A 10,874-nucleotide genomic window follows, 5' to 3' on the forward strand; every position below is an offset into this window, starting at 1 on the left:
AACCCAAGGAACCCATTTGCTGAATCTGAGAATTAGCTTGGATAGTCATCAAAGGCTGTCTGGCAGCCAGGCTTCTCTCAAGGAGCCAAGTCCAGGTTATGGGCATGCCCTTAATTTAGCCATTGCTTAATAATATATGAATGGTAAACTGCAACCTCCAAAATAGTCTCCTATTATAAATTCGCAATGAACATCCTTGGGATCATTTTCAAAGAAAAGAGGTAGAATAAAAATCGACAGGGGATAGTCTCTGAGGCTTTGAGGCTGTGCTGCCTGCTTTAATAAAAGGTAGCTGAGCCAGAAAGGCTCTCTGCCAGGGATTTCTCCACGATCTGTCTTTCGAGGGCTAATATCCTTGAACATGACCACCTGATGTCAGCTGCTTTTAACCACAGCCTCCTGCCTCCCAAATGAATACACCAAACATCACCATGTTCAGTAAGCATGTGGCATCAAAGCAGACGAAGCCCCAGGAGTGGCACGTGTGGCTAGCCTTTGTCCACCCACCCCACAGCTCCTGCACAAAATGTCTCACAACCACGTGTGCTCCTGGGGCAGGTAGGTTTGTCCTGAGCTGGAGTCAAGGTGTGCTCAGCTGACAGTGGTGCTGGCTCTGCCCGCTGCGGCAGTGTCTCTAAAGCACCCTGTGTTAAGCAAGGGACTCAGTGTTGCTGCTTTTCCTGTGTTGCTGCATTTCCTGGCCACGTCCTACACTGCAGACCTTCAGGCCAGCCAAAATGCCTCCGTGTCCCGACGGCAGGGGATGTTGGAAATGCCTGGGCGCTTTCTGTGGGAGCTGGGGAGCATGTGGATCTCTGGGTCGGCTCCTTCCTTCCCTGCAGCACTGCCTCTAGCCCAGTGTATTTGCATCACCTCACCAACGGTTCACCACCCTGGGTCCTAGATGGGGTTTCCAGGCCAAACTGTAGGGGGAAACTGCTTGTCTGGCCCTCTGCCCACCTGGGCACCAGCCCTTGCCTGTCCGACCCCAGGGGCTATGAGCCTGGGAGACAGCTGAGCAGCAGGGAAGGTGGCTGGACCCCAGCGCTGGACCTGACCTCCTGGACATCCATCTGCATATTCAGATGTCGTTCCCAGCCGGTTGGCTGCCTCCGGCCTCCCCACTCCCTCTTTAAAGGACCTGAGCGCAGCGGGAGGACGTGCCGGCACTGCCTCTGCGGCATCCAGTGGCCCCCGGACGCCTGCCCTCAGGCACTGCGCTCCCTGCGCCCCTGGAGCCAAGGTGAGTGGGACAGAGAGGTGCCAGTGGCTTGGGTTGGGGACTGCTTGCTGAAGACAGAGGGGTGCAGTGGCTGGGGAAGGCTCTGGGGGATTTGCAGTGCTGGAGGGGTGGCAGGCTGCTCTGTGTACGGCTCTCCTACCGAGGAGCACCTGGGGAGCCCACGTGGGGTGGCTCCCATTTTGGAGAGGACACGCTTGCCTTCTCTTCTGAGCATCTTCGCTTTGTTCCTCGGTCTTTTTCTTCAGGTAAGAGGAGCCTCGGTTGCTTTTTAGTGTTTTGGAAGGTGGTACTGGTGAGGGCTCGTAGTAAGAGTAGGAACCGAAGCATGCATCTGCTAACTCAGCGGGGAAAGGGCTGCATCAGCAGGAACATTTTGCTTTAGGGCAGCACCTCCCAGCCCTGCGGCGCTGGGGAGGCTGCAGGGGGGAGCTGAGGCCACCCACAGCAGGCTGCCATGGCCTGGGACCGCGGGCTCTGCTCCCACCTTCCAAATCTCCAGCAGAAGGATGGTGGTGCTGGAAGCCTTAGGCAAGTGGAGGGGTTCTTGCAAGCTCTGAGTCGATCTGCTTATGAAGGCTGTATCACCCCATGTTCCTGGGGCTGGGAAGCCTCAGCATAGGGGACAGTGCTGTTGAACACAGAGGAGGTGAGAAGTTGTGACCAAGTGCCAAAAGAAGGTGTTTCTGTGACAAACCGACTGAGGTATCAGGACCGACTGTCTTGTGCCCATGCCATGCGGAAAGGCTTAAGGGTGGATGAAATTTATGACTGCATTGCATTTGCTATGTGGCTTTGTTGGAAGTGACTGGCAGGCTAAGAGGCAGCCGCAGGTGATGGTGAAGCTTGTTATACAAGTGCGAGGGGTGTTGCTGAGAGCTGCCGGCACCCCAGCCTTGCATTGGCCGTGGGTAAACTGAGCAGTTTGAATGCCCCCATGACAGACTGTTAGCAAAACAAAACCCTAATGGTCAGGAGGAGTGGGGAGACGATATGGGAGAGCAACAAGTGGTGTTGGACAACCCAGAAAATACTTTTGTCAAGACTAGAGCTCTGCAAAAGGTAGAGCTCTCCTAGATACTTGCTTGGAATACAGGGCTGTTTGAAGAAAGGCAACCTGCTAAAAAACAGTGAGAAAAAAAACATTTTCTACACTGCTCATTAGCTTGGGGGACTCGCTGTGGAGCAGTCACAGGGACAGGAGACTGACAGTATTGAAAATGATCAGATACTTCTGGGTATAGCAAAAGAATCTCGGGCACTTTAAAGGTGTCTGGAAAAGACATAAACTGTCCTACTTCAGGGATGCAAAGCTACTGCTAATGAATGTGGATGGGGAAGAAGCACTCCACAGGGATGGTTCCTCTAATCGCCTAGGATAGGAGCTTTTGCACCTTCTTTTGCAAAGCTGTCCGAGTGAGCGAACGAGTGGAGGGGGCAGGTCCCTGCCTGGAGTCAGCATGACAATTTTAAGCCCAGGGCTGCTGGCTCAGTAGTTTTTCTCTTCCCCGGTAATCCCCATCCCCATCCCTTTTATTCAGTGTTTTGCCAAATGCTTAGGAGCCCCGTGCTGTTAGCCTGAACAACCCGGTGTGTCCCGCTTGCAGCAGGTCACGTCACACTTTCACCCTCACTGTGCCCCTTTCCACCAGCCTGTTTGTGCCGCTCCGGCCCCACAGCGCTGCCGCCCATCACCGTGCCCTCGGGGCTGTGGTGGTGGGTGCTGGGTGCCAGCAGAAGCAAGCAGCGGCCATGTCCTGGCCTAGCCGCCACGTACTGTGAAGGCCTTCACCAGGGATGTAGCTGTCATCCCCATGCTCTGTGAGCACCCGGGAGCACCCAAAACCACCTTTGCCCAGGCGTGGGTGGCAGAGGGCTCCATCTGTTGCTCACCACCCTTGTACGTGAGTCCATGAGCCCAGAGGGGAGTTTCCCCAAAAGCCTCTGGTGCGGGCGCAGCTGGTGGTGTGAGAAGTCCGTGCTGCCGGGTGCATCCAGGGCCCAAACCATGTGAAAGGTACTCTGGGCACTGTGAAAGCCTGGCTGGTAGGTGGGAGCTGTGACAGTGTCCAGGGCGTTGCTGCTGTCATGCAACACCCGATGGCCTGCTCATGGGTTTTGCAGTGCCTGGAGGTTTCTGCCTGGGTCATTCCCTGGTCAAATAGATTTTGCAGGGGAGCAGGGATGCCCTGGAAATCTGGGAGGAAAAAATCTCTGGCCATGTGCATGGAGAGCTGTTGTATGAAGTTCCTGCCCACTGATGTTTCTTGCTCTTTCTCCAGCTCCACACCACTAGCAGGCTGAAATATCAAACACCTGGGAAGCCGGCCAGTCTGTCACTGGAAATGATCCCCAATCAGCTGAGGGTCAGCTCTCCAGTGTCTAGGCAGGAACAAGAGATGATGGATGGCAGGACTGGCTCTGAGCAGGACAGAGACCGTGTCACTTCAGGGCACAGCCAGGGGCTAAAGTTGGAGCCCTGTTTCCAGACTGACTCTCTCTTGCCTTCCCCCAGCGCGTCCCTGATATCACAGCTTCTCAGCCACCCGATGGTTGGCAGGAGCCTGGATCCCACCATCATTTTCCCTTCCTCTCAGGCGGTGGCCCTGCCTCAGGACTACAAGTGTGGTACATCTCCTGGAGAAGGAGCGCAAGCCCTGGCTTTCCCCAGGACCCATGCCCCAGCTCCTGTGCCCTGTGCTGCTGGCAGGGACCAGCTCTCTGACCAGCACCTACAGGACCAGGTCTCCAGCCAGCACCTACGAGCCAAACGGGCCAGGGTGGAGAGCATCATCCAAGGCATGAGCCTCCTACCAACCCCTCAGGCATTTGGCACCAGCCTGGAGGCAGCTTTTGGGCATGAGAGGGAGAGGGGCGGTGAGATGCCCCGGGAGAGTAAGAGGAAGCCGAGGGTTCCCCAGCAGGCCACAGGGGCAGCTGGGCAAGTGGCCCCCATGGTGGGCAGTCCCCACGCTGAGAGCTGCCAGCAGCTCAAGGAGCAGCTCTGCTTTTTAGAGCAGCAACTGAGGCGGCTTCAGGAGAAGTTCTCCCAGGTCTGTGACTCTGGGGACACTGCCCAAACCCAGGAAGGTGCTGAGAAAGTGCATCCACTGCCTGAAAAGCCTGGAGACAGACCAGAAGAGGACAGCGCCACTGCCACCAGCGACGCACGCAAAGCACCTCTCTGGAAGAGTGTCCTGGAGGTGCGTGGTCTGGAGGAGGACGAGGACAGCGGCGACACAGGTGGCCTGCCCTCAGCAGCGAGGGTCCTCTCGCAGGCGCTGAAGCACGAGCTGGCCGGGGTGACGTCGCAGGTGGTGGACTCTGTCCTGAAGACTGTCTGGCCGAAGGTAGCCAACCACCTTCTGCAGCAGCACCGCAGCCTCCCAGTGCCAGGGCCTGATGTGAAGAGAGAGTATTTTGCTGCTGGGAAATGCAGAAAGCCACTTGCTAAGTCATCTCCCAGGAATGCACCAGGCTCGATGGGCTCACCTCAGGCTGAGGCCCTGTCAGGAGCTTCAGGGAAGAGCCTGGGCTCTCATGCTGGCTCCTTCAGTTCAAAGGGGGTCAGAAAACCCTCTCAGGTACCCAGCATGGGTTATTCACTGGTCTCGGCTGCCCCAGTCCAGGACAGCCAGCTGCTAAGCCAGCTGCTGGGCTATGGCCAGCACGGCCTCTGGGGCAGTAGCTCTCGTGGGAGCCCCTCTGCTCTGGAGAGGGGTCCTCTGGAGCCCCTCGACTTGCACTGGGGAACCGTCAAACTGAGGTCGTCAGTCGCGAGACAGCAGCAGCAGCATCCCCTGCCCCTGAGCCCTGCCGACATGGAGAGCCTGGCGCTGCTGCCGGCTGGCAGGGATGGCTGCGGGGAGCTGCAGGCTGCGATGGATGGCATGCCCTTTGCCTCCACCCATGTATCCTTTGAGGGCAGCTGGAGAGGTCCCTGGGCTTGGACATGCTCCCCTTATCCTCCAAAGCCACAGCTCGGCACAGCCCCTGCTGGTCTCCCCAGGGCCATGGTCACTGCTGCTCCACAGGGGGCTAAAAAGGGGTGGGCAGGAAAGGGGTCCTGAGTCATGGAAGGGCACTGCTGCTCCTCAGGGTTGGTTAGATGCTGTAGCATAGCTGGGGATAGGAGTCAGGAGCTCCCAAGCCTGCTCTTAGGCCATCCCAGTGGTCCTGTCGTCCTACGCCAGGAACAGGTGTCTCATGGAAATCCCTGTTCCCACCATCCTGGGAAGTGCCATGGGGAGCAGCAGCCTCCCTGGGGATGCCGAAGGGAAAAGTCAGTGGCTGCCCAGCCAGGGATGAACCCCCTCCACCCTGCTGCCAGGCCATGGGGAGGGGTTATTTTGGGCACCAGGCATGTGCATGCCAGGGCCAGTGCTCAGGGATATGCCGAGCCAGTTGGGCTGCTGTGTGCAGACTTTCCTTGACCCCAAGGCAGATGCAGGAGGCGCTGACCCCCGGCCACCTGAAGAAGGCCAAGCTGATGTTTTTCTTCACCCGCTACCCTAGCTCCACTCTGCTGAAGACCTACTTCCTTGACGTGCAGGTAAAACAGCAGCACCAAATGCTGGTGCCAGGCAGGGCTCCCATGTGTTGTGCAACCCAGCCAACCTCGCTGGGGAACTCCAGGGAAAAGGATGCTCTTGTGTCCCCCCACCTCACTGGAAGGAGAGGGAGGATGGCACCCACTTCAGCACGGGCTGCCCCGGAGCAGGTGCTCAAGGCCATGGCCGACCTGGGCTGCCAGGTCTTTGCTTTGTGCAGTCGAGGTATTGGGATTAAAGCTCAACATGAATGTGCCTCCTCACTGCAGGGTGGCTGGGATCTGAATCTCAGCGGGGAGAGGCACTGCAGAAACCCCCATGTCATGGTCCTGGATGGTGCTTTTGCACCCCTGGGGTAGGGATGGGTTTGGGGCCAGGCTAGCGATGCTTGGCTGGGCTTGTGGGGGTTCATGGGCAAGTAGGCTCTAAGCTGGTGTAATGCCTATCCTCCGGCTCTCCCTGCCCTGACAGTTCAGCCGCTGCATCACCTCCCAGCTCATCAAGTGGTTCAGCAACTTCCGCGAGTTTTACTACATCCAGGTGGAGAAGTTTGCCCGGCAGGCCCTGGTGGAGGGCGTTGTGGATGCTGGCACCCTCCAGGTCTCCCGGGACTCGGAGCTTTTCCGTGCCCTCAACATGCACTATAACAAGGGGAACGACTTTGAGGTGAGGAGGGGGGAGCCAGGGAACAGGGGTGGCGGGGCGAGAGGGAGCCAGGGACGTGGTGGTGCCGTGGGCTGATGCCTGTCTCGCCACAGGTGCCAGGGCGGTTCCTGGAGGTGGCCAGCCTGACGCTCCGGGAGTTCTTCAGTGCCATCAGGGCGGGCAAGGACACTGACCCCTCCTGGAAGAAACCCATTTACAAAATAATTTCCAAACTGGACAGCAACATCCCGGAAGGGTTCAAAACCGCTGGCTGCTCCCAGGAACTGCTCCGCAGCTGACACTCTGTGAAAGCAGCCCTGGGTCCTGTGTGCAGCCACCATGTGCTAAGCACCTCACCGGCACTCTGTACAGCGTCCGTTATTCTGAGTATTTTCTCTCTGGCCTGTAAGACAGTTCCTTGGATGAGGTCTGTCACTTGCCTCAGGTGCTGGGATTTTATGCTGTGTGGTTTTTTTCCCCTGCTCAAAGCTGGTGGGGTCCTACCATAGAACCTTGGAGGGGAGGGATAGAGCCATGAGGTTGGAGCCTGGGAAATCGCCCTGCCCCAATTATCCCTGTGACCCTGGCTGAGCTGCCTTCCTTCCCTTCCCCAGAGGGCCACAGATCAGGGCAAACAGCCTTTCTGTTTATAAAGCAGGCAGAGGTTCTAGCAGCGGGCAAAGTTTTCTTGGCACAGCAGACCAGTGGATGTGCCTGGTCCAACAGCATCCCTCAGTTTCTGTCCAGATACAACACACCAGCGTCCAAAGAAAACAGCTGGTGAATTCCAGCATTTCAATCACCCCATGGGGATAGCTGACCCTGTCTGGGAGATGTAAAACCAGTGTTTGTTGCAGCCAGCATGAACAACACTCCCCCCTGCCTCCCCTGTGCTGTTGGCAAGAGCCCTCCATGCAGCTGTGCGCTGTGGCGAAGCAGGTGACTGTGCGCTGGTGGAAGCAGCCCAGGAGCAACTGCTCACCAGCAGTGCTACCCATGATGCTGGAGGAGAGCAGGGTGCACAGGTAGCACCGCTTGGCCCCTCAACCAGCCCCCACCAGCCCATCACCTGGGAGGAGAGTGCCATGTTAAACACCCACCCGCATCCCCTTACACCATGCTTCCACTGGCAAAACTGCCTCAAACATCTCATCTCCACAACCTGCCCATGGTGAAAGAGGAGCACATTATTTGGGACCTGTCAGTCCCTGGGGGTTTTAACATAAGCTGGTGAGGAGCTGGGCCCTGAGGTCTGCAGCCCCATTGCTGTAGGGATGTAAACCCAAGGAGGTTTCTTTTCCCTGCGACCAGGATTCAGTGGCTGCTTTTCCACCCGATGGTGAGTGGCAAAGCGTTTTGTGATAAGGGCTCTCATCCTGGCAGAGGCAGCGGTGGGGAGGGGAAGACTGTGAGGAGAAAGGACGTCCTGGGAGAGGCATGGTGGGAGGGCTCTGATGCATAACTGTGGATGAGCAATGACATCCCCATGCAAAATGTTTAGCGAGAAGAGGATGTTGGATGTGCTGCAAGGTGCCAGCTGGGTACTAGAGCACAGCAAGTGACACAGGAGAGAAAAATCACAGCTCCAGCATCAGAGGAGCACGCAGGGTGATCCACAGGCAGTGCGTCTGCAGGGGTAAGGAAGCATGTAGTAAAGTCAGGGTAGGATGGGGTCTCTGAAATAGGGGCAGTTTTACAGTGGTTCCCCCGTTGCGAGTGCGGCTAGCTAGATTTCCTGCTTCTGTTTGTATATTCATTTCTTGAGGTTTGTATATTTTACAACCCCAACACCAAATTTACTCAATCCATTTTTAAATAAATGCATAGTTTAAGTTACCCCTTTACGTCCCTAGAGACCTATTTGATAACTTCTGCTCTAAAGCATTACCCTGGGAATTTCTTGCCTTTTGTCAGGAAAAGAATAACACTGCAGCAAAATGGGCTTACTCCTCGTGGTGGCATCCCTGCGGGGCTGAGCAGCCCCCACTAACCAACACGCTCCTTTAAACCTGCACCATCACCCCAATGCCTTGGGGTCAGTCTGGTCCAAAGTGCAACTTGTCAGGAGGATCAGGAAGCGGGGGGCTGGATGCAGGTGGGAACACATCCCAAAGCTTACAGGTGCCGGACTCAAATGTGCAGCTTCTGAGAAGTGCTGCTGGTGGCACTGTGAAGGACAGGACAGTGGTGTTCCTGCAGGCAGTAACTACCTCAGAGCTTAAATAATGCTCTGGCTTAGGGAAAGGGTTAGAAAATTCTTTTGGCCATAGCTAAACAATTAGGGGACATAAGATACAGGCTTACTGAAGACATCCTGCTGGAACCAAGCCCTTGTACACAGAGTCCCTGGGACAGCAGTTTCTTGCTTCCTCTGCTAACATGTAAGTTCGCAGGAGTCAGCAAAGCAGCAGGTGGGGGGCTGAGGGCAAGGCAATACCCCAAATCACAGAGTCACACAGTGGCTGAGGTCGGAAAGAACCGCTGGAGATCATCTTGTCCAACGCCCCTGCTCAAGCAGGGCTATCGAGAGCCGGTTGCCCAGGACCGTGTCCAGAAGGTGTTTGAGTATCAGAAAGTTTGATCAGGGAGACTCCACAACCTGATCATTAATGAAGATGTTGAACAGGATTAGACCCAGTATTTGGAGCAATATTGTTTGCTCCAGTGTTTGTCATATAACTGCAAGGAAGCAGGAGCTACAGAGCTGTGTTTTACACTGGCTTTTGTGAAACATGGACCAACAAGACCACAGCTCAGGTCAGTTATCTTTTGCCTGTGATGAGGCCTCGCCACTTGTATCCTTAGCTTGAATTCTTCCCAGACAGATTTTCCGTCCAACAGAAATAGGAAAAATAAAGCAGGGCTAAAGAGACTCTGCAAATGACAGAAGACCACAGGGCACTTCTCTGGCTGGCATCTTCCCTAGCAGCTTTTCAACCCCCTGTCCACCTTCAGCCAAGTATGACAGAGAGCACAGAGGTGTCAAGGATGCAGAAGGAGCATTTACCCACCTTTTGCTCACTCCATGCTCCCTCTGCAAGCAGAGTTCCTATCTGGGGAGCCTGGGGGTGCAGCTGCCTCCTCCGGGGGTGCTGGTCTTCCTGGAGTCAGGGGAGTTGCACCCAGGCAGGCACAGCTCTGCTGCACAATGCTCAAGTGGCATGAGCTGAATCACAGCCCCATACTCCTGTGGAGCCTTGGAAAGCAGTAGCTGGCTGGCAGAGAAAGAAGGGGGGACTCATGCTGCCCTCCCTCCATCTAGGTCATATGAGCACCAATACAGAGAAGGCAGCACATCTACTGGGATGTGGGGAGAGCTGGGGTTACTCTAGGGGCGATGGAGCCTAAAGCATAAGGGAAATAGGGTGTGAACTCTTAAGAAATTAGGGTTTCACTGGTTGTGCTGTGCAGGGTATGGTGTGAAACTTCATTTACATTCTAGTGGTGGCCAAGATACAGCAGCTAGTTTTCAAAGACTAACGGGTGCCTGTCACAGGGAGATTTCTACTGACAAAGTGTGTCTGCTTGGAGGGCTGGGGGGAGAAGGGAGAGCTGCTGCCCACACAGTGACTACAGTCGTGACCCTCAGGCTTGGGTGGGCTCTTGCTTCACCATTTCCCACTAATTACCCAAGGAAGCAACAGGGGCAATGCACTCACCTACTGCTGACAGTTTCATCTTTAAAAAAAACAATAATCAAAAATCCTTTCCTTCCCTCTATCTAAATTTCTGCGGTATATGCAAAAAGCCCACAGCCACCCGTAACTGTCTCCTCCAGGAACAATTCCTCGGGGCTATCCTTTTACATTTCTAATTGCATTCATAACCCATCCACAGCAACGCACCCAGCCCACACAGCTAAACAACAGCAAAGACAGCAAAGCACTAAAAATCACTGTTTCCTGCCTCCAGGCTGCTGGTGTCTCGTAGCAGCCAAAAGAGGGAGATGTGACCACACTGAGGCCCGAGAACCCTTACGTACTCATCCACACTGTTACCATAAAACCCCTTATTACTCATGTACAGCTAATTAGGGCTTGAAGAAGTTCCTAGTGAATGTTCAACCCATGTACCAAAATAGCTTGGCGGGAAGCTCTAATTAAGCAATAAAACATCTCTGGTCTTACTTTACTCCTGCTAATGACTTGGACCTGTCTGCAGTGACTGAACCAGCCCTAGAGGTTCCCAGCTCAAGCAGATGTTCTTGAAAGGGACCATCCCTCAAGTACACATCTCAGATGTGTATTTGGCAGCTCTCTCCAGGTAAGCATCCCCTGGTGAGCCAGTGGCCTGTGCTCATGAAATCTCAGCAACATTTGCTGTCCCATTATATGCATTAGAAAGACAGATTAATCCAGGTTACAGTACAAATACCACATTTGAGAGATCTGGCATCACTTTTCAGCTAGAGAAGACAACCCCTTCCTCTGCCTCTGGTG

At 55.1% G+C, this 10,874-nt stretch overlaps 1 protein-coding gene across 1 annotated transcript; it reads left to right on the plus strand.

Moving 5' to 3' along the window:
• The first annotated feature begins 360 nt into the window (after positions 1–360).
• On the plus strand, positions 361–7,873 carry PROX2 (prospero homeobox 2). Its single transcript, XM_049825906.1, has 5 exons — positions 361–1,243; positions 3,523–5,151; positions 5,685–5,792; positions 6,262–6,456; positions 6,549–7,873. Exons 2-5 carry the CDS (start codon positions 3,586–3,588, stop codon positions 6,732–6,734), a joined length of 2,055 nt encoding a protein of 684 aa, XP_049681863.1. The 5' UTR covers positions 361–1,243; positions 3,523–3,585; the 3' UTR covers positions 6,735–7,873.
• Positions 7,874–10,874: the final 3,001 nt, after the last annotated feature.

This window comes from Accipiter gentilis, chromosome 22, assembly GCF_929443795.1.
Source record: "Accipiter gentilis chromosome 22, bAccGen1.1, whole genome shotgun sequence".
NCBI lineage: Eukaryota > Metazoa > Chordata > Aves > Accipitriformes > Accipitridae > Astur > Astur gentilis.

Coding starts and splice junctions, on each gene's coding strand:
- PROX2 (XM_049825906.1), top strand. CDS start 3,586: ATGATCCCCAATCAGCTGAGGGTCAGCTCTCCAGTGTCTAGGCAGGAA. Junction 5,152..5,684: donor TGCCCTTTGCCTCCACCCAT/GTATCCTTTGAG, acceptor ACCCCAAGGCAG/ATGCAGGAGGCGCTGACCCC. Junction 6,457..6,548: donor ACAAGGGGAACGACTTTGAG/GTGAGGAGGGGG, acceptor GTCTCGCCACAG/GTGCCAGGGCGGTTCCTGGA.